General features: G+C 45.1%; 1 protein-coding gene across 1 annotated transcript in view; it reads right to left on the bottom strand.

Moving 5' to 3' along the window:
• ELAPOR2 (endosome-lysosome associated apoptosis and autophagy regulator family member 2) overlaps positions 1 to 21,064 on the bottom strand; it is a 91,427-nt gene that overhangs the window by 31,598 nt on the left and 38,765 nt on the right. The window contains exons 2-5 of the mRNA XM_081927652.1: positions 17,364 to 17,478; positions 12,374 to 12,569; positions 9,566 to 9,713; positions 2,653 to 2,739 (exon numbers count right to left, since the gene is read on the bottom strand). Of these exons, the coding sequence (XP_081783778.1) occupies positions 2,653 to 2,739; positions 9,566 to 9,713; positions 12,374 to 12,569; positions 17,364 to 17,478 (546 nt within the window). The remainder of the gene's footprint in view (positions 1 to 2,652; positions 2,740 to 9,565; positions 9,714 to 12,373; positions 12,570 to 17,363; positions 17,479 to 21,064) is intronic.

Below are 21,064 nucleotides of genomic sequence, written 5' to 3'. Positions count from 1 at the left end.
GATGATAGATATTAGATTAGATTAGATTAGATTAGATAGAAGATGATAGATAGATAGATAGATAGATAGATAGATAGATAGATAGATAGATGATAGATGATAGATAGATGATAGATAGATAGATAGATAGATAGATAGATAGATAGATAGATAGATAGATAGATAGATGAAAGATAGATAGATGATAGATAGATGATAGATGGATAGATAGATGATGATAGATGATGATAGATAGATAGATAGATAGATAGATAGATGATAGATAGATAGATAGATAGATAGATAGATAGATAGATAGATATAGATAGATGATAGATAGATGATAGATAGATGATAGATAGATAGATAGATAGATAGATAGATAGATAGATAGATAGATGATAGATAGATAGATAGATAGATAGATAGATAGATGATAGATAGATAGATGATAGATATAGATAGATAGATAGATAGATGATAGATGATAGATAGATATTGTGATTGTGATGTGGCTTTATCTCATCTTTTCCTCACTGCTCTTTGATGTAGGTGAAGCTGAGAGACTTCCCTGGTGACCACTGTCTTCACCCCAGGTGTTTCTCTTCCAAGGCTATCCCTCTATCCCCAATCCCCTCGATTTAGAAATGTCTCCTACCAGGGATAAAGGATCTAACGTGTTTCCCCAAAGTACTAGCCTTTTACATTCAGGAAGGGGTGTTATTAAGACAGGGAGGTATTCCCAATGCAACTCCCCATCTGCAGAGGGGAGTAGAACAGTCCAGGAAGGACTCTCAGTGTCATTTTGCTGCTCATGTTCATCAGCCCAAAGTCCACTCTGCTTTACCAAATGGGGTCTCTTCCTCATTGGCCTCATTTGGTGTCATAGTTACTCCAGGATGTTACGCAAGAGCAGTGACTTCAAACTGTGCTTCCAGGGAACCCTGGAAAGCTATGTGGTGTCTCCCCAATGAGAACAGGAATTTGCAGACAAGTTTCCATGATGCTTGCTCACTGCTCCCAGTTTCCCCCTCCCATGTGCAGCTGCCCTGGGCCGAGGCAGCCACCTTGAGAGGTGGAAAATCTGCTCTTGCCACCACTGCCAGAGAAGTGGCGACAGCAGCTTCCAGCGAGATCTCACAAGAACGCCACAGGATCCCAGCAGAAGATGCTGTACAACCCCAGAAAGTGAGGCTTTAGCAGAAGGGTGGCAGCAGTGGGAGCAGCACTAAGACCCGTCACCCGAGGTGGTAAGACGAGATGGGCTGCCCCCGCCAACCAGCATTTTACATGATCTGTGCATGTGTCCAAGCACATAGGTGAGCATTCCTTGAATGGAAAAAGTCGATGCAGAAAGGCTTGCTGAAGCTTGACATCACTGCACAAAGCCAAGCTACCCCTGGAAGAATCCTCACGCACACCAGTTGCTGCTTCGGACTTTGGAACCACCAAGGAGTAAATGAAAAAACAACCACCCCCCCACTGTTGCTGCAAATTCCAAGAAGTAAAACAGGGTACTTGAAGACAGAGTACTTTTTGCCTTGGAGCTAAAAGAGACAAGGAGGCACAAGAATCTTTGAGAAACCACACCCCAGTTTTGTTGAACTAGTTTAAAGGACCTAGAGAGCAAACAATTCAGTCAAACATACTGACAGGTCTGCTTAAAACACATAGAGAGGTTTCATTTTCTCCCCTCACCCAGAAAAGAGAAATGAAGCCTTGCCCTGTTTACTCAGCTCATGGGTTTGACATGGAATAAGAATGTGAGATAAGGTATCTGCATGCAAATAAAAGGAGAAACTCTGCCTCAGGCCTACACACAGCACACACAAGGTGATTCTTTTTCTGTGTGGTTCTGAGAATGATCCTTCATTCAGTCTCAGAAATTTGAACTTTTTATCTTTACAGTGAACCCTTTGGAATTTTGAGTGATGCAGTCACATGAAGCAAGTGGAGAAATGGTTTTGTTTCTATCTCCCTGCCAGCCTTCAGGGGATAGACATCAGGTTATCCCACCCACCTGTCAAAGTTGGCTTGTGAGGGTAGGATGAAGATACTTATGAGGCAGAACTGATCTCCCTTGTCATTGGCTTATGAGTGAGTGCTTCCTGCAGGTTGTGGATGTGGAAGAGAGTTTTCAGCATGGAACTCTTTTGCACCAAAACCAAGCAGGATTGAACTGCCCACGCATCAGGTTTCCACTATATCTATTCTAGGCTGCATCCACAGAAGTCTAATGTCCAGATCAAGGAATGTCACAGGCCCATTCTATTCTGCCTTGGTCAGACCACACCTGGAATACTGTGTCCAATTCTGGGCACCACAATTTAAGAAAGAGGTTGATACTCATGTGCAGAGGAGGGTGACCAGGATGATCAAGGATTGGGAAAGTCCTTGGTTTAAGAACGGACTTCCGGCACAGATTAAGTTAGTAAACCAAGGTACCACTGTAGCTTCTAGTTACAAGAAAGGAGTGGAACGGTTACCCTTGGGAGGTGGTGGGCTCTCCTTCCTTGGAGGTTTTTAAGCAGAGGTTGGGTGGCCATCTGTCATGGATGCTTCAGCTGAGATCCCTGCATTGCAGGGGGTTGGACTCGATGACCCTTGGGGTCCCTTTCTACAATTCTACGATTCTATGATTCTGTTCATCAAGCCATGAAACATTATACTCACAGAATGGGAGCCCCATTCACCATTATCTGTCAGCTTCATCCATTTATCGCTTGTGGAGTCCATCTCTTGGCACTGATCATTCTGAATCTATTGATTTAAAAATGGGAGCTTTCAGATATTGAGTTAATTTGCTGTCAGCCAATAACAGAAGCAATATTTATGTAACACTTTGAATGTTTTAAAAAAACCCTCACATGCATCTCAGTAATCCTTGTGCCAGCCAGTAAGGTAAGATAAACAGGTAAAGGACCCCTGGACAGTGAAGTCCTGTCAAAGGCGACTACGGGGTTGCGGTGCTCATCTATACTTTCAGGCTGAGGGAGCTGGCATTTGTCCACAGACAGTTTTCTGCATCAAGTGGCCAGCATAACTAAACCGTTTCTGGCACAACGGACAACCATGACAGAAGTCAGAGAGCACAGAAATGCCATTTACCTTCCCACTACAGCAGTACCTATTTATCTACTTGCACTGGTATGCTTTTAAACTGCTAGGTTGCCAGGAGCTCAAACAGAGCAATGGGAGCTCACTCATCATGTGGATTCGAACTGCTGACCTTTTGATCAGCAAGCCCAAGAGGCTCAGTGGTTTAGACCACAGCACAACCTGCAACCCTTTTTACCTTTGCCACCCAGTAAACCCAAACTTAACAGCCATTAATATTCCAGAGTGGGGTGGGAGGAGTGTGAGTGAAGACAACACAGCCTTTCCTAAGGTTATTGAGTCAGCTCATGGCTCACATGATATGCTATCCCCTTGGAATAGGACAATTCCTCATTCACACAAGTAGGCACCTAAATCATGGCAGGAATCTCCATAGCAGAGAAGGCTCTCTGCTTCAGACCTTCAGCCTCAAATTTGGGGGGCGGTAAAGAATGAAAAAGGTGATGAACCTTAAGGGTACAGGGCTGGCCAGCATGATCCTGCTTCCTCCCCCACACTTATTTACATGTAAGGAGTTGACTACTTGACCCAGACTTCACTTATGTCCTGCTCTCCAGCAGCACCCAAAAGCCAGCTGGATTCCTCTAGTCCTGGCAAGGCAACCTGTGCCCCCCCCCATTCACTGGACCCCAGTATGGCCATGGCTCAGAGCTGATGGGAGTTGCAGCCCAACAAGGTCTGGAGGCTCACAGGTTGCTGATCACGGCTGTAGGCCTTGATTCGCGTTACACATGCATGTCAGGCTAAACAGTTGATCAACAGCAGCTTCAAGGCTAGGAAAGCTTCAAGGCTCACAGCATCTCCAGCGCCCCCCTACCCAGGCTCCATGTCCCACACAACTGAACTGATTGTCTCCCTTAAGGACTGCAGGCATCTCCTTAACGTGCAAATCACGTGCTTAATGCACTGAAAGGGGACTGGGGTGGAATGGGGAAGAATGAGGCAGGGCAGGGGCAGAACCCCTGCAAAAGTGGGGATTCCCCCCTATTACCTGTGGCAAAAAAGGAGGAAGCCTCTATGTTTTAGAGTCTCTAAATCAGAAGGCAGAAGGCCTTAGATCAGTGCTGGGACAGACCTGCCACCAGCACGGGCAGGGAGCAACCGTGGGCTGAATGGGCCAGAGACGAAATGCTGGCTTGGGCGGATCATTGGCCTGATCCAGCAAATGAATCCAAACTTTCCAAATATGTTTTCAAACACAGTAGCAATGGATACTTGGAAACTGAAAAGATGCTGATTTGGTCTGAATTGATGCATCCCTCTCTCCCGCAGCCGGGCAGGCAGAGATGGCTTTTCTGATTCCCGAGTATCTTCTGTGGCCGTGCCTGAGGGGGAGGCTTCCCCGCAGGGCACTTTTACTTTACTTGCTAGCAAATAACTGTTCAGGAGAATAGCAAAATTGTTCAATAGCAGTGCAGACAAAATGACTGGCTATTCTGTAACAGCAGGAATTTAAGAAAAGTGATAATAACATGCTATTTCATCTAGAGCAGTGATGTTGGAGGCCTCTGTGGGGTTGGGGGGAGCCTAAGCTTCACATTTCAAGCATCTTTGTCGTAACTACACTGGAGTAAAAAGAAAGAGGGGGGAAAGGTGCTTAATCAGAAACCCTAATGTTCAGAAGAATAAACCTGTGACAAAGTGAGACAGAGCATCTTCTAAGCTGACAGGGGCAACATCCACAGGAAAGCACCTCTATGTGAGCCATACTGACATAATTAATTTTTAAAAAACAACAACCATGTCTTACAGAAAAATTGGACCTTGCTTTATAGAGTAACTAACTACAAGGAAATAAAAGAACTTTTAAAGGTGATTATAGACATAATGGTGTCTAAAAATAATATTCTGCCTTGTGAAACGAGGTGCAAGAAGGCCTCATTGTTCATTCCACAGGCAGTTCTGTTTCAAACCAATGGATTCAGGTTACAAGAAAGGAGAGTCCGACTAAACATCAGGAAGAACTTTCCGACAGGAAGAGCCGTTCAAGAGTGGAGCAGATTCCCACGAGAGGCGGTGGACTCTCCTTCCCTGGAGGTTTCTAAGCAGAGCTTGGGTGGCCATCGGCCAGGGAGTCTTTAGCTGAGATTCCTGCACTGGACTAGGTGACCCTTGGGGTCCCTTCCTACTCTGCAATTCTATGATTCGGATTCAGTTTTGCTGCAGTTCGTCTTCCATGAAAAATTGTTCATCCCGCTGTCCACTGCGGTGAAATTAAGTAACTTATCCATTCACATAACTAGATTAGTTGAAATGTATCAGAAACACAATTTTTTAAAAAATGTAACTAGATTACTGCACTGCGCTATATGCATTTGAAGATGGTTCAAAACTTTGGCTGGTGCAGGATTCAGTGGCCAGGTTGCTCACCAGAGTATATAGAGCATCAATTCTGACCCTACAGCAGAGACTGCAACACCTCAAGGACTGCCTCTCCCCGTATGAACCAATCCAGATCATCATCGGAGGTCCTTCTCCATGTGCCTCGTCTGCATGAGGTCCGGAGGGTGGCACCTGAGAACGGGTCTTCCCATTTGTGGGGTGCTCTCCCCAGGGAGGCTTGTCTGGCACCTTTGCTATACACCTTTAGGTGCCAGGCAAAAGTGTTCCTCTTCTCCCAAGCCTTTGGCCAATTAAACAATCTATGGCCTTTTAAACTGGGTTTGAGGTTTTTTTTTGTTTGTTTGTTACTATGTTGTATATTTTTGTGTTTTTATATTGTAAGTGGTGGTGGGGTACTAGAAATATAAAATAAAATAAAAATGTACATATATTGTTGTTACATTATTCCATCCCATTATTTTCAATGCAAAGCAAACGGAATGCAAATATGGGAAAATGTAAACAATTACTACTCATTTGTGGACTGAAAGCAAGAATAACAGTAAATACACATTCTATTCACTGGATTGATTTCCTTCCTGGACATGGGAGAAATAAGCAAGCATCAGCAAATTTTGCTCCTGCTCCCATTTTGACTGGAATTCTCTGACATCCCAAAGCGAGTCTCAGGTTTGAGGAAGGAGCAGAGTCAGGGGAGGTTTGGGCAAGTTCAGACACCCAGCTGCGCATCTGCCTAAGTATGGAGCTAGATGTCTGCATGTCTGTCTGTCTGTCTGTCTGTCTGTCTGTCTGTCTGTCTGTCTGTGTTTCCCCCCAGTGACTCCTGGTCTAACTGATACACTAGAGCTGCTCTTGCTTAATGAGACTTAAAGATGGGACCCCCAGAGTGCAGAAAAGCTATCAAGGATGCTTTGATCAACATCAGTCATTGGCTGGAAGTGATTCTTGGGCCTCATACTCAGGCAGTCGATGATTTTGCTTTCCTGTGAGAAAGAAAGAAATCAATTGCTGCCCAGCCAAGCAGCTGCTACAAGTGTGTATCTGGAAGCAAATTAATGTAACTGCAGCAGAATCACTTGTGGCTTCCTTTTTCAGAACCTTAACAAGCCAGTATGGTTAAAAATATAGACAGTACTTCAAAAGACATCTCCCGTGAGCACGTACCGTCTTATTAGCGAAGGGCAATGGATGGTATTGAACCAACAGAAGGAAGGTGCCTTGGGCGGCATGCTTGTTCTGCCCATGTTTCCATGCCTGCCGCATAGAAGGAGCTGGCACATGGAGCTTCCTGCCCACAGTGCCGCATCTCATTGTCTCCAAACAGTCTGCAAATGTTAATTAGGGCCAAACTCCTTTTGTGGCAGCAGCAGAAACAGGAGTGATTCATCCCTCACACAAAGCGGGGGGGGGGGGGGGTGAGCAAGAGGAACATTTTCCATCCTCCACTTCTTTAGTCTTCCTCTACTTTCATCCAGCCACCTGCACAGCATTGTTTGAATGCACAAGGCGGCAACATGAATTAGGAGCTCCCCTCACTCCCCTGGCATTTGTGATGCCCATTAGGCAGCAGGCCGGCAAAGGGCATCAACACCTGACAACCAGAGAACCCGCTGCAGCCCAATGCGGATGCCTGCCCTGGCCTCCCTTATTTTTTTCTGTACCAGCACTCATGGCAGTGCCGGACAGCCGGAGTTAGCCACCCCTTTCATTTTCCACAGAACCCCTGATCCAGCATCGCTTTGGGGAATTAAAATAATGGCTAGACCCAGGTCAGGCTTCTGAGTTCATATAGAAAGAGGTCACTTGGCCCAGCGGCTGGAACTGACAGTGAGCTTGCATAATGTGCAAGTCAGGGTTGCCAGCTTTTGATTTCAAAAATCATGGGGCCTGGGCAGTGCTAGGGACAGAGCTGTGGGGTGTAAATGGGCTGGACTTTTTGAACATTGGTGAAAGCAGACATTTTTTGCTCCTGTGACTTCTGCCGGCAGATCCTAATGCCAAGTGAAGGAGTTGTGCAGGAAGGTAAGTGGGCGGGAGAGCAATGCCCGCAGCTGCCAAGCTGTCACATTGTGTTGGCACCACCCACCTCGCCTCCCTCGGCGAGGGAGAAAAGCCTGCGGTGGGGGAATTAGAGAGACAGCACACCCAGGCACCCACCAGTCGCACATTCAACAATCTGGGGAGAAATGCAGGTGAGCAACAGGGTCTGTCCTGCATTTCACGGTTCATATGCAGTGCAATTTGTGTAAAGATGCATTGGCTGACTTTAACTTAGGAAAAACCCGAGGTTCACTCAAACAATTCTGGGAACCCAGCCAAAATTCTGTCTTTCACACAAGATGCTATGGAAACTGCAAAAAAGACAAAGAAGAAGGGGGGGTGTGTCCCCAGCTACATCACATTTTTGTTTCAAGTCAGGTGCCAGCCCTCCTTTTGAACCAAAGCCGAAGGCAAGCCCACCCAACGCATCTGCCTGCCAGACTCACCAGAAGCCAGACTTTCTCTTCCCTCCAGGGACTGTAAAGAGAGAGGGGCTGTCAGGGAGCTCACCGGTGGGCTTCATTTTGCTGAGGGAGTTACAAGGTGGGTCACTTGTGTTAGAAAGGGGCTGGTCCCTGCCAGCCTAACAATGGCAAAACCACGCCTTAAGAAAGGCCAGCTGGACCCAGAAAATCTAAAAAATTGTGGAGCCCTTGTTCACTTCTTGGGCAAAGTTCTGGAGTGGGTGGTTCCTGGGTCTCTTTCCAGTCGTGTAAATAAAATGACAGAGTGCCTTAGCTACAACCCAGTTAATCCAAAGTATTACAGCCTCTACATTTAAGAGCGTTATCAGCTGAGTTTGGCCTGTACATATCTTTACCATGCCAACATGTAGATTTGTTGGCATGGGGAGTCCCTGAACTCACTCATACTGGAAGGTTTGTAAGCTAGCCATTGGCTGCTCTGTAGGATAAAAGGCTGTGGAGTTTCTGATTCTTGGCATGAAACACCTTTCACCTGCATAAACAGGTGTCGATGAGGGCCCTCTGGAAAAACTATAGATCCAGCCAGTCATGAACAGTATGAATCCGCACACGGAGGTTAGACACACGGACACTGGGATCAACACAGTCAGCGGCCTTTGGGCAAGCTGCCACCAGGTACAACAAACCCATATAGAGGATACACTTCCTACATCCAGAATCTCCATGCATTCCAAGCTGGATCATGAGTTTGCCAGCAGCTTTGGGAAGGAAGGATATTCAGCAAGCATTTGAGACAGGCCATAGGTTTTGATGTGCTTGAGACAAGATGACCAAATAGCACTTAAATCATTTGGCTAAACTAGACTTCTCAGCATCTAGACACCATATAAACACTTCCTCTGTGAATCTGGGAAGGACTCAAGTTGGCAGAGGCATAGTTTCCAGGTCAAGGGAAGTAATAGTCCCACTCTATTCCATGTGCAGACGAGGGCAACCAAGATGAACATGGGTTTGGAAACCAAACCTTATGAGGGAGAGAGAGTTGGGGACGTTTAGGAGACTGAGAGGAGATATGATAGCCATCTTCAAATATCTCAAGGGATGTCACATGCATGAGGGAACAAGCTTGCTTTCTCCTGCTCTGGAGGGGAGGACCATCCGAACCAACGGATTCAGCTTACAAGAAAGGAGATTCCAACTAAAATTCAGCAAGAACTTTTGGACAGTAAGAGCTATTCAACAGTGGAACAGTCTCCCTCAGGAGGTGACGGGCTCTCCTTCATTGGAGGCCAGAACCCAGAGTGGCTAGGGCAACCCGGTCATAGGGGTGGGGTAATAATAATAATAATAATATCTGTCATGGGTGCTTCAGTTGAGATTGCTGCCTTGAACTAGATGACCCTTGGAGTCCCTTCCAACTCTACGATTCTATGAGTCTATGCAAAGCATATTTTGGGGGCAGCTGTCAATCTGCAGTGGGCTAAATAAAATCAGTGGTCTGTCTCAGTATAAGGCAGATGCACATTTCGATAAGCCTCATAGAGGCAAAGACACTCAGGATGCCAATAAACTGCCTCAAAAATAAGCTGCGAGAGTTCTTTTCAGAAGACTGCCTCTGCAGTTTAGCCTTAGTGTAGATTTAGTGCACAAATCCCCCTTACAAAAAACTCAAAGAAGATGTTGTTGTCAATATACTGGTATTCAAAGATGACGGAACCCGACTTCTTCAGGTGCACTGTGTAGATCAAGGAGACGGTGCAGTCGTCCCTGTTTGACTCAATGTAATTCCCACGAGGAGTCCACGACGATCTGAGCAAACATGAGTAGAAACAAGAATTGTTTTACCATATAGGCACCATAAATATCCATCTATCAGGCATATTTAACCCATATGCTACTTAATGATCTGCTGCATTAAAAATCCTGGGAAAATAAAGGCAAGAATATAAAGGAGCTTCTCATCCATCACTTCTCTTGGTCTAGAAAATATTAAATTTTTCAGCTGATTTGTGTTAGCTACAATTCCTATACAGTGATGACAGGGAAGCATTCACTGATACATTAGGAGGACAATATAATGTTATTCAATTGCTTTTCAAGCTTTCTAGAAATAAAATACATTTTGCAACTAACATTCTATCAGGAGACCATTTCTCCAAGATGCAGTGGATTCCTTTTGAAAATTTCCCCTTCCCTGTTGATCAGCTTGGCAGTCTTGGACCTACAAAAATAATATTAAATTGCTTCTCACAGCTACTTCTGAGGTCCAAGTGGTGATGTCAACTCCTTGAAGAAAGACCACTACATACATTTCTGAGCACCGGGCCCTTTGTGCCTTGTTACCATTTCAGTCAATGAGTTGAGACCCCGTAAATTGCATGAGAGCCGCTGGTTCTGCAGCATCATTCCAGCTCAGAGTGTCTGGACCTCTGAGGGGACACAGAAAGGGCTGAACTCCTCAATGCCTTCTTTGCCTCAGTCTTCTCCGATAAAGAAAACAATGCCCGACATGAAGAATTTGGAGCAAATGATTCAGCAGAGGAAACACAGCCCAGAATAACTAAGGAGATAGTACAAGAATACTTGGCTAGTTTAGATGTATTCAAGTCTCCAGGGCCAGATGAACTGCATCCAAGAGTATTAAAAGAACTGGCAGATGTGATCTCAGAACCACTGGCAGTCATCTTTGAGAATTCCTGGAGAACAGGCGAAGTCCCGGCAGACTGGAGGAGGGCAAATGTTGTCCCTATTTTCAAAAAGGGGGAAAGAGAGGACCCAAATAATTACCGCCCAGTCAGTCTGACATCAATACCAGGGAAGATTCTGGAGCAGATCATTAAGCAAACAGTCTGTGAGCACCTAGAAAGGAATGCTGTGATCACCAATAGTCAGCATGGATTTCTGAAAAATAAGTCATGTCAGACTAACCTGATCTCATTTTTTGACAGAATTACAACCCTGGTAGATGAAGGGAACGCAGTGGATGTAGCCTACCTTGATTTCAGCAAGGCATTTGACAAGGTGCCCCATGATATTCTTGTAAAGAAGCTGGTAAAATGTGGTCTTGACTATGCTACCACTCAGTGGATTTGTAACTGGCTGACTGACCGAAACCAAAGGGTGCTCATCAATGGTTCCTCTTCATCCTGAAGAAGAGTGGCTAGTGGGGTGCCACAGGGTTCTGTCTTGGGCCCAGTCTTATTCAACATCTTTATCAATGACTTGGAGGATGGACTCAAGGGCATCCTGATCAAATTTGCAGAAGACACCAAACTGGGAGGGGTGGCTAACACCCCAGAGGACAGGATCACACTTCAAAATGACCTTGACAATTAGAGAACTGGGCCAAAACAAACAAGATGAATTTTAACAGGGAGAAATGTAAAGTATTGCACTTGGGCAAAAAAAATGAGAAGCACAAATACAAGATGGGTGACACCTGGCTTGAGAGCAGTACATGTGAAAAGGATCTAGGAGTCTTGGTTGACCACAAACTTGACATGAGCCAACAGTGTGATGCGGCAGCTAAAAAAGCCAATGCAATTCTGGGCTGCATCAATAGGAGTATAGCATCTAGATCAAGGGAAGTAATAGTGCCACTGTATTCTGCTCTGGCCAGACTTCACCTGGAGTACTGTGTCCAGTTCTGGGCACCACAGTTCAAGAAGGACACTGACAAACTGGAACGTGTCCAGAGGAGGGCAACCAAAATGGTCAAAGGCCTGGAAACGATGCCCTATGAGGAGGGAGGGAGCTGGGCATGTTTAGCCTGGAGAAGAGGAGGTTAAGGGGTGATAAGATAGCCATGTTCAAATATACAAAAGGATGTCACATAGAGGAGGGAGAAAGGTTGTTTTCTGCTGCTCCAGAGAAGTGGACACGGAGCAATGGATCCAAACTACAAGAAAGAAGATTCCACCTAAACATTAGGAAGAACTTCCTGACAGTAAGAGCTGTTCGACAGTGGAATTTGCTGCCAAGGAGTGTGGTGGAGTCTCCTTCTTTGGAGGTCTTTAAGCAGAGGCTTGACAACCATATGTCAGGAGTGCTCTGATGGTGTTTCCTGCTTGGCAGGGGGTTGGACTCGATGGCCCTTGGGGTCTCTTCCAGCTCTATGATTCTATGATTCTATGACCTGGTCAGTGCTTGAACAGGAAACTGCTAGAAGACCATGTAAGCCACTTTGAACTTAGGAAGAGTAGGCAACGGCCGTAGAGTGGTAGAGGGCCTATTTCTCATGCAAAGGGTGCCAGGCTCAGTCCCAGCATCTCCCAGCCACCAATCAGTGTGGACAATACTGAGCTGGGTGGACTAATGGTCTGATTGTACAAGTGGCTTCCAACATTCCTATGAATATAAATATACCAGAGAAGGGGAAATTTAAAACCAGAGGCACCACTGCACCTCAGTTATAATGGTTTCTCCAAGCCTCTGTGTGCCATGCGCACACAGCCCCCCAAGGTCCTTACTTGCCACAGCTGTCTGCTTTGCTCTCTGCTGAGCCCATGGCTGTGTCCATGTAAGTGGCTACATTTGTGAATCCTGCAGGCAGCTCGTCCCATTCATCAAATTTGATCCCACTTCCCAAGGAGTAGGTTCCTTCGGCACATTTACTGCACACCTGGTTCTTCATTTCTAGGTATTCCCCAGAAGCACATGAGAAAGCTGAGAAGGAAAACATGCACAGCTGATTAAGGGCACAAGCAATTGGTCCATTGCAAGCTCTCTTCTCAACAAGCATTCAGCAACCCTCAAATGTAGAAAATCACAAATTTGATTGGCACCTGTTTCTCAGATCTGGTATCCGTTGTGTTGACCACAGCACCGATCTGAAAACAAATCTCAATCGTAAGAATTTTATTTCTGTAAACCAATATCTTATTCAACATGGACAGCACACAATATTTGGGTCATCTACATAGTACCATTGACACACCTAGCAAATTATTTTCATTGATCTCACAATGAGGACAGCTTAAACATTGATGAAGAAACTACACCTTTTAATAATAAAAATAACAGAATTGAATGTTCACGGCAGTCCACACACCCCATACAGATTCATTTCTTTGTATAAAATTGTTGCTTCAAATTGTTCCCTTCAGCCCTTTGAATAGTGCAGACTATAAAATTTATTAATGCAACTTCTGACAACTTGCAGCAAAGATACTTAGTTTCACCATTCACCTAGAACAAATGTGCACTCACACCTTTTAACCAAAAGGTGCTTTTAATTTTGCAGCTAAATACCAATTTGTTTTTCATGAATGACCAGAATCTGCTAGTCGCAAATTACACCATGTCAAAATGCCAGAGACGCCCAGGAGAAGGAGAAGACAAGCTCCCCAGTCAACAAGTTTGATTGTCTTTCAAATCTAAAAGCATCCCGCATCCCCGGAGGCTGTCTTGTGCAACGTGTTGGCCAGACATTCTTCCCGATGCCCATCTAATCTCTGAAGAACCTGCTAGCAAGGAACTACAAGAATGCAGTTTGCAGGCACATTCCAACCAAACCTGACTTTCAGGTTTGCCGCACATGCAGTAAAGGATGCCTGCCCCATTCTATTCAGTTAGCCATCCTTGATCTGCAGGTGATTCATCCCTGTGACCTATGAGGTGGTGCAGGCCATCCCCTCCGTCAGATGAACACTATGTTCACATGAACGTCCTAATGAACATAGAGGAGAGCCTAGACCAGCATTAAGTCCTTAGGGCTCTTCACTGCGACAGGAGCCTTCATTGCTGCTTCATTACCGTCTCTTTATCAAATGGCCAACTATTTCCACGTTTCACAGGAGAATGCTCTTTTCCCGTCACAATGCATCTCTCCATGAGCAGAAGTAGCTTGGAGGAAGCCAGCTGCTTGCCTGGTTCAATCTGAGGCTGAGCATGGCTAATGGCAAAATGAATCTCTTTTGACATCCGGGACAATCTGTGCAACTTGATTTGTGTTTCAGCTGGTCATTTGTCTATCACCAGAGACCTCTTTCCATGCTGGCCTGCCCACCGAGGTTCCTCTGCACATTGTAGCTCAGTCTGGGGAGAGGGCTGGCCAGGCCTGTTGAGCCTCCACATGTGGGCCCAATACATTTATTATTAACGTCTTCATTCAATGTATATACCATCCTTTATCAAAAGATACCAGGGCAGTGTACACATTAAGGGCACATTTTATGGAGCACAATAATAAAAACATAATAAACAGCATAATCATGAAATAATGATAGGAACAGTCCCCCGCCACCACGGTTTTAACATCACTCAGTTTCTGAAACTCTGTGTTGCCAAGTTACAACCAAGCTGCCTTTGGTGGCAGATTGCCTGTCCTTACTAATGTTCTCCTTGAGAAAATCCCGAAACCTTCCAAAGAGCTCCAAAGTTCCCCAGAAGAACACGCTTTGAAAATTCCTGTGTTAAAAGCTGTGGCTCTTCTGCTGCCCATGTGTGTGTGTGTTTGTTTTCTTGCTTCTTTGCTTGCTTGCTATCAAGTCAACCACTTTGCACTTGAGGAACCCAAATTCTGCACTGTGAAAGGCGGAATCCTGCAACCTGTAGAAATGTCCTGGGCAAGTGTCAATATTTATGCTGCTTCCGCTCATGGGGTAGCGAACACCCCAGCCTCCCCCTGACCTTGAATCATTTGGGATCAGTTCACAAGACATTCCTCATTCAAGCCTGTTGCCCCAATTTTATAAGGGTTAGAAACTTTTAAAATAAATAAATATTCTCAGGATACTTATTTTCCTCATACCAAATTCCATGGGGGTTTTTTGGGGAGGGTTGCATGGCATCATAGAATTTATCTGGTTAAAGTCAATATAGTACCACTGAATGAAGTCACCAAGGAATATCATGAAGCAATAAAGAATAAAGAATTAAACTGGGAAAATTAAACTCAAAATGTTCATAAGAATACTATAACCTATAATTTCCTTTTCCTGATTCAGCATGCCAGATCTGAATCATTTATGTGGAGCTTCTTAATAGACCCTGAATTCATGCTTATTTCACCCCATTTATTAGAACTGCCTACACTCTTAGCCTCAATTGAATCTTAATTTTAAAAGGGTGCTGCTAAAATAGCCCAGGCTCTAAAAAAGCTCACATTGAAATGAAGACAGAGGTTGTGGACTTGGACTGAGACTCCTAATCTCAGAGTCATAGTCTGGATCTCCACGTTGGGCAAAATATTCCTGCCTTGCATGACTCTGGTGGTCCCTACCAACTCTACAACAAAGTCTACGTCCTCAAAAAAGGTTCCTAAGCAAACTTACCAATCATGGGATTAAAAGTCCTACTGTGCATCTCATGGTAACTGTTTAAAGGTTATGCTTTCCATTTCTCAGGTGATGCTTTCCATCAGCTTTGGCTGGTGTGCTCCTGTCTTAGTAGGGACAGCCTAACTTCTGTTTTCTATGTTCTGGTAACCTCTAGGCTAGACTGCTGCAACTCATTGTACCTGGGGCAGCCTCTGAAGACGGTTTGGAAACTTTAGCTGGTGCAGAACTTGGCAGCCAGGTTGTTCATCATGGCAAGACGCTTTGAACATAATACACCAATCTTGGCCCAACTCCACTGGCTGCCAATCAGTTTTCAGGCCCAAATTAAAGTGCTGGTTTTGACCTATAAAGGCGCAAATGGCTCAGGACCGCAATACCTCCAGGACCAGCACTCTCCATATAAAATGTCCCAGACTCTGAGGTCCTTCTCTGTGTGCCTCCTCTAGATGAGGCCCAGAGGCCTTTTCAGTGGTGGCTCCCTGTCTGTCTGTGGGATCCTCTTGCCAGGGAGGCTTGCCAGGTGCCTTCATTGCATATTTCTAGGTGCCAGGCAAAAATGTTTCTCTATAACCAGGCCTTTGGCTTCTTAAGCAATATGTATTTTAAATGTGTATTGCTTTTTTATGTACCGTATTTTGTGTTCTTTTTTTAAAAGTATTTTTATGTTGTGAACTTATGAACTTAAGGGATTTATGAACAAACAACAGTGAAACAGGCACAGACTGGAGAGAGACTGAACTACCGTGTGATCCTGGTGCCAGGAAGGATGAAGGAAGTCAAAGGAGCAGCAAGAACCCAACACTGACATCTCCTGCTCTCTGGCTCTCCAATATTTCAATACCTCCTCTCATCCCTGCGTTGCAATACACCTGTGGCAAGAGAAAGCCCAGTCCTTTCTTTGGCTGGTCCACCCTCCTACTTCAAAGGAGAGCGTAGCTCCACCCCAGGAGCCCAGGGCTCTTGCCCCTATTCCGCCCACCGGCTCCCCATCTCTTGTACATCCTGGGCTATTGCTGGTCATTATCCTCTCAAGATAAAACAGGCTCAGCAGCACTCAGTGTGTCCCAGAAATGTACTTTAAAAAACCCACCAAGGTCAGACCCAAACAAGAGCAGAAAACCCTTTGTTGTTAAGCTGGTTGCTGGCTCATTCGAGACCTGACAGAAAGGGAATGCGTTTGCTTAGTCACAGAGCCAGCTGAGCTCGGGAGCTGCAACAGCCGGACTGTTAACCATTCAGAGCAAGATCAGCTCTGGCTTTAGCTCTAGTCCTACACAGCAAATACCTGAATGTGAGCACTGCCAGGTCTTCTGAAATAAATGTTCACCCCATGAGGTGGTTTTGAACAGAGGAGCATCTGGAGGAGGCGGACGTTTCCCACTCAAAATGCACCTCCTCCCCCCATGGGGGGGGAGTCCAGATACATCTGTCTGAGGAGCAGCAGCTGATGGCAGTGGGGGTGGGGGAGTCACTGCTGCTTGAGGGTGGGGGGAGTCACTGCTGCAGAGTCACTGCTGCTTGAGGGGAGGGTGGAGGGTGGGGGGACCGACATGGTGCAAACACTGTCAGCAACGCCAGATGGGCTCTGCCAGTGCATCTGCCCCATGCCCAGCTCCCGGCCACCTCGCGCCAACCTCTCTCAATCTTAGCCATGCTCATTTATTTTAAAATGTGCAACCCACCTTTTAACCAATGCTTCAAGGCTGGCAAAATAAAACAGCATTGTTCCAGCAAATATTAACTTTATACTTGCATTAACAAACTAATTTTAAAAATTTAGATTTTTAATCTTGCGTGAGAAAACACCTGCAGACTATGGTTCATTTAGTGATAAATATGTGAGAGGAGGCTGTCACTGTCAGAGAATAAAAATTGAGAGAAAGGGGATGGTTTTAAGAATAACAAAAAACTAAGAATAACCCACAGAGTAAGTATATTCAAAGAGTAAGAAGCAGCAAACCCCTCTAGATATCAACTTGATTTTTCAAATGTATCTACAGAATATCCCTACGTATGTTTCCTTAGAAGGAAGGCCCACTAAGCTCAGTGAGATTTGCTCCCAAATAAATGGGCATTTGATCACATCCTAAGTCGTGCTTGATTATGTAAGCAACAAAAAACAAACCTAGAAATGGCAAGCTTTACATGAGATTTGTAACAAGAAAGCATCAATACATACTGCATTCCTTCCCTTTGACAGGATCAGGTAAACCAGAACATTCCACGTTTGGGACTGCAACTCTCCATCTGGACCCACTGCTATCGCACTCCGTGTATTCAAAGTGGTACTCTGTCTGCAAGCAATAATAATAATGCTTCAGTTATGATATATTTACATTTCTATTTAATCCCAATGCATCAGTAGAACATCAAAGGGGAGGAAACACATTAATATACAAAATATTGAACTGCCAGTGCCTGGGTGGACATGAAGTGACAAAATGCACAAGGGTCACAAAGTATCAGGACTTAAATGAAAATGCATAGAAAGCGAGACTTGGGCCCAAATTTCCTCTAAGTGGCTACAAATGCGTCAACTCTGAGAGTGTGGGCTTCGCCTTCTGGAAATGAGGCTGCCAACATGCAGCCAGAGGAAGGGCTTGTGAGACAAAATGCTCATGGGCAGGAATGCCATTCCAAGCACTGAGCACAAATACTCAAAGTGGCTCATAAACGTGAGCTGTGATTCCTGCAGTGCAGGGCTGTGACTACATGACTCTTCCAACTCTGCAATTCTATGAGTCTATGATTCTGCAGAGCTCTCTTTCAAGACAAGTGGCCATAAAGATGCCGATGAACAAAATCCATATCTATCAGGCACACCGTTCCTTAGGGGAGCAATGGGGGACATTTGCCCCAAATGTTACATGTGAAAGGAAAACATCATCATTGATCAATAGACATTGCCATATTGTTGTTTACTCACTAACACACACTGGCCTATTATTATTTTTATTTCATTTATAAATCACTTCCAATGAGGCATCCCAAAGCCTACAGTAGAATAAATACACACGGTTGCTCACCTCCCCAGTCTCTGAGAGCTGAGAGATTCCCGGGGTTCCAGGAGGTTCCCCAGGGTTCATGTTTCCTTCAGAATGAGGCCCAGCAGAGACCGTGGTGTCTTTAGGATATATGGATTATTTGCACATATATACAAGCTGAGTCTACAATGGAGGGGCTCACAGCATTCACACCCCAAGAGGGTCTTGCTTCTCCCACAGCCACAGCCTGGCATTCCAGCAAAAACCAGGCATGGCTCTGCCGTCCGCTTTCCCAGCCTGCTGCCTTGCTTCCAGCTTCCAGCTTCCAGCTTCCAGCTTCCAGCTCACACAACTCAACTCTTTGTCTTTCTCACCACCAGAAAGTGAAGGGAGGGGCCCCACCCATTTGTCCTCTGGCACCAAGCCACTTCCTTTGTTACCTTGATGACCCCTTACCTCAGTAGGAAGCTAGCCTGACTGCTCCGGGAATCTGAATCCTTGCTGGATCCAGGAACTAGAAGGGTCTCACCATACAGCCTACTCCACTGGAGTGTGGAATGGACTTCTGGATTAGGGGTGGGGACGAATTTGATTCAGTTAGATCCTGCTTTAAATGCTAGCAAATTTCCACCTTCCAAAACATTATGGCAACCCTATAGACATTTGCACTTATCCAAACTTTTGCAATGCAGTTCTCCAACCAAATAATCTTTACAAAAATGCAAATATTAGGAGAAAGTGGGCATAACAAATGAAAATAATATGCAAAAATACATTATATGTTGAGAAATTTCCTGTAAAAATGTGTCCATTAGTCAAAACTGCCCCAAAAATGTGTTTATTAGGAGAAATTTACACTAAAATGCTGAATAATTCTCACTAGGATTTTATTTTTTAAAATAAAATAAAAATAAACTTGCTGCATAAATTTGGAGAACTGAATTCAAGATTAGAGAAATAAAAAATGGAAAGAATTGAAATTGACGGATTCTTCCAGCCCTGCTCCTGATAGGATGGTATCTGCAAGATGCCTCCCCTGCAGAACAGTGATTGGCTGAGGATGTAAGGAAAGAGGCGACTTGTAGGGATCCTGGTCCCAAGCTATACAGGGCTTTGTGCCCCAATGCCAGCCCTCGAAGCTCACCCAGCATCTGGTGGGCAGCCAGGGCAATTCTTTCTGCAGCAGCACAATGTGTCTGACTTCATACAAGCCTCATGGGGAATTTAAAAAAAACCTCCACTATAGTGATAATGTCCTTTTGCATTAAATTCACTAAATAAACACCCCTTAGAAACACAAAGTGCAGTTGGTAGCTAAGACATCACTGGTTAGATGTAACAAAAGGGGAATCTGAAAGCTCACAAACAAAAATAGTGAGTTGTCCTCTCCCCCTTGTTTCTAGCTTTGCTGGGAAGAGCCCCTTCTTAGACACCTCAGAGGGATGTGGTCATCTGAGCTGATGAAACCGTATGAAATGCCATGTAAAATGAATCCAACATGCTATTGAACAGACTTTCCATTGCAGAGAGAGAGAAATATAGACACATTGTTTCTTATGATAAACATGGATGGTTCCAGAAGGGTTTACATGCCTATTTAGCGTGGGGGGGGGGGGTCCTTCTCCAACCGAGGAAGAAAATGACATTGATTCATGATGTGAGAGTTGGAGTTGGAGAGTAGAAGGGAAGAAGTCTGTAGATAACAGTAAAGGGACCAGCAGGGAAAGCTGTGCTCGCCTCCTTTCCCCCTTCAGCAGCAAGGCAAAAGGCAAATCTAGCTTGCAACCTGCCGGCCTTTCCTCTCAGCTTTTGTGTTTTTGCAAAGACTATGGTGAGTCCGAGGTGTAATGCTAGGAGCTGAAGGGGTCTATTTCTAGTGAAAACCAAACTAAGAGTTAACCTGCATAATTTTCTTAATGGAAGGCTGACATTTTTCCAAGTATTCCAGGAAGCATACCAAAATCAATTTGCAAGATTCAGCTGAAAAGGTTAACAGTAACACGGAGAGCAAGGCCAAAAATAGATAGATGTTCATTTCCAGATAGCTCCCACGATGCATTGACTTGTACTGTTCTGACAGTGAAAAGGTATCTGTGTCGTCCAACAATGTTGTAAGAATTTCTCAAGCACACAACGTTACAGGATCTTCCTTCATCTGGAAAGCACTGGCCCAGGGAAGGCCAGATACAACTGCAGCAACTCTACTAAACTTAACATTATAAGACCACCTAAGGATGATTATCATCCCTTTTGCTGCTATGGTGCCCTGCTTGACTGCATGGAGCACACTCCTTCTGTGCAATACATGGTGGTAATCTGCTCCACCCCCCTCTGACAACCACTTAGCTCAGCAGGACAGTTTTATAAATGTTCTCCTTCCAATCGTTGCAATTTGTGTTTCTTCAACAATAGCAAAGACACTTCGTACTTTCTTCCATTATCCATTTTGATGACCCGAGGAAACCAAAGCATGGTCTCTACACACACACCCTTTGCTTTTATGCTATTGTACTGATTTTTTGTGTGCGGGGGGGACGGGGACCCTGGCTACACATTATACAACACTGACCAGCGGGGACAAAATGCAAGCATAGCTGTGGTACTGATGCATATTCCACTGAAAGGCATGTCAAATGAGGACGGAAGACGCCCACGTTTTGCCCCACTAGTCATGCATAACGGACGAGACTAACATTGGATCAGGATCACCTTCTTACTGCTCAGTGCTGGAAGGCCAAGGGCCACAGGGACAAATTGCCTCTTGCACCCCCCCCATCAGAGTGACAGCAATGGGAGCCACATCATCTCAGCCACGTCATCACACAGTAAAGTCTGACTTGCTCCAAAGCACCATGACATCATCATGAAGAAGTGTACATACACACGAAAGCTCATA

This window comes from Podarcis melisellensis (assembly GCF_964234715.1).
Source record: "Podarcis melisellensis genome assembly, chromosome: 10".
Lineage (NCBI taxonomy): Eukaryota > Metazoa > Chordata > Lepidosauria > Squamata > Lacertidae > Podarcis > Podarcis melisellensis.
This window is presented reverse-complemented; position numbering and strand designations above follow the sequence as displayed.